The sequence below is a fragment of the Micromesistius poutassou genome, assembly GCF_964030765.1.
Source record: "Micromesistius poutassou genome assembly, chromosome: 8".
NCBI classification, from domain to species: Eukaryota; Metazoa; Chordata; class Actinopteri; order Gadiformes; family Gadidae; genus Micromesistius; species Micromesistius poutassou.
The window spans coordinates 16,271,450-16,273,949 of NC_140278.1; the positions used below are offsets into that span (position 1 = coordinate 16,271,450).

At 53.7% G+C, this 2,500-nt stretch overlaps 1 protein-coding gene across 3 annotated transcripts in view; it reads right to left on the reverse strand.

Annotated features, from left to right (window-relative positions):
* Nucleotides 1-2,500, reverse strand: part of satb1b (SATB homeobox 1b) — a 66,093-nt gene that overhangs the window by 47,302 nt on the left and 16,291 nt on the right. For all 3 annotated transcript variants that reach the window (XM_084471342.1, XM_084471341.1, XM_084471340.1), the window contains exon 2: nt 1,825-2,063. In XM_084471342.1, the coding sequence (XP_084327468.1) occupies nt 1,825-2,038 (214 nt within the window). In that variant the 5' untranslated portion in view covers nt 2,039-2,063. The remainder of the gene's footprint in view (nt 1-1,824; nt 2,064-2,500) is intronic.

Genomic DNA, 2,500 nt, shown 5'->3' on the forward strand with positions numbered 1-2,500 from the left:
GGATACGGGAGCAGGCTCCAGGGGGTGCCTGGGAAGACTTCGATTTTTTGCTTTTGATTATGACAAAAACGATCACTATTTGTGAATCACAGAGACGCCCAGGAATTGAAATACACCTCAGCTAGGCCCCGGCAAAATGAATACTGATGCTAATGATATAATAGTTTCCGTGTTGATGATCGGGTACTTCAGCCAAACTGATGAGGCTGTGGGGATGTGGAGGGGAGCGGAAGGGGGGGCGGGTTGGGGGGGGTTACAGAAGAAAAAAAAACTGATAACAACAAATATACTTTCGTTGATTTTCACTTCCCCCTGAAGTTTTATTCACGGCACTCTCTGGAAGACACGCGCCGACGGAGGCAGAGTCAACGCACACACACACGGGGACAGCGAGGGCAGCGGGTGGTGTGGTCGGCAGAGGCCAGGGAATGTGCTGAAAGAGCTCGTCTTCTCCTCCCCTGGTTCTAATAGATAAAGATCTGACAATAAAGACTGCTGTGTAGGTTCATTTGGAGGGTGGTGGTGGGGTAGGGGGGGGGATCAATAACGGCTTTGTTTGTGGGGAGCCACAGAGGAGGCCGCGGTGAATACTGTTGGGTGGGTCGGGTGGAGGGGGGGTGGTGGTGGTGGTGGTGTGCAGGACACAATGGAGGCCCACGGGAGCTACACATAACCCTCACATCCTCCTCTTCCTTCTCCTCCTCCTCCTCCTCATCCACGCTTCTCTGGACCAGTGCAGGAGGAACCAGGATAGGGATAAAACTTATATACATGGGCATGGGAAATGCAAGGGGAGGAGAGGCCGGATGGTGGAGAGAGAGAGGAGGAGAGACAGATTGGGCAGAGAGAAGAGGAGAAGGGGAGAGTCAGAGGAGGAGAGAAAGGAGAGCCCAAGAGCGGGCATAAATAGAGAGAGCGATGGATTGGGTGGCAGTAGGAGGTGGGGAGAGGTGGGGGATGGCGACGGGCACCCGGAAGAGCTGCAGGAAGGAGAGGTGGCCAACAGGAGCCGGATGATGAAGGTGAAGAATTAAGCCTTCTCGGTTGGAGCGCTACACGCAGATTAAAGACGCAAATAAGAGCAATGGCCCATCGGAGGACACTTACGCCATCGACTCCGCGCTCCCCTGTGCACAAAGAACAGGGCCCAGCAGCCAAACAAACAAACAAACCAACAGAGCAACTTTAATGAGTGCTATTGCCACAGTAAACCTGCAGGTTCCACAGAACTCATTCCCCAGCATTTGGAGAAAAAACAACCGCAAATAAAATAAAATGCCGTAAAGAGATTTTTAGAGTTTGTTTTTATGGCACTGCCCGCGCTGTGATATTCACAAGACAATAGCGGCTATATTAAAAAGCTATGTCATAATCCATGAGTAAAGGGCTCCTTTCACTGGCGAGTAGAAGGAGGACGAGGAGGAGGAGGAGGAGGAGAAGGATGAGCAGGGAGAGGAGGGAGAGGAGGAGAACCAGGTGTTTGTTTTGGAGGAGAAAAGCGCAGCAACAATTCTATCGGCTCGGGGAAGAGGGAGCTGGTGTGTGTGTGTCTGTGTGTCTGTGTGTGTGTGTGTGCGTGCGTGTGTGTGTGTGTGTGTGTGTGTGTGATGGACGAAAAGAAAGGGACACACAGACAGAGGCAAACACTGAGACAGAGACCCAACACTGAGACAGAGACAAACAGAGACAAGCGGACCGAGGTGGACAACCATTCGGACGCGACAGAGGGACAGAGACCAAAAACGCAGAGACTTCAGACAGACAGAGACAGAGGGAGAGAGAGGGGGGGGGGGGGGGGGGGGCAGACTTGGACCCGTGGCTCACCCTTCTTGTGGCAGGTCTTGAACAGGTGTCCCGGCGGTTTGTAGGGGACCCCGGCGAGCTTGGCCCCGGTGCTGCCCAGCCGGGCGCGTCCTAGGGGGCTGCCGTTCTGCTCCAGACGGGCCAGCTTGGCCGGGGGGGCCTTGGCCTCCGACAGACTGTTGACCAGATCACAGTTCTCCTTCCCCAGGCACGCCTCGCTCAGGTGATCCATCATGCTCAGCCCCTCTGCTCTCAATCACCTGGTGGGAGGCGGAGAGAGAGAGAGTGGGGGCCTTAGACATCGCAGCACATGTCGGGGTGCTGCTGTGTGTGTGTGTGTGTGTGTGTGTGTGTGTGTGTGTGTGTGTGTGTGTGTGTGTGTCTGTGTGTGTGTGTGTGTGTGTGTGTGTGTGTGTGTGTCTCGGTGTTCTTGGTGAAACCGACAAACGTTTAAACAGCAGCACTTTGTGTCGGGGGTTTGAGTCAACGTCCCCCCGGAGACGCAAGTAGCTCCTTTACATAACCAGAACTAAAAACATACTTTAAAAAAAAAACGAAACGAAACATTAAAAAAGCAGCAAAACAGAAGCAGCTCAAACATCATCCGGGCTGTGTGGCTGCGGCCTGAAGAGACCCAGTGGGGTTTCGTGCCGGATGATGCGATGCCCCCGTTTATTTAGCCGCATGCCTGCATAAT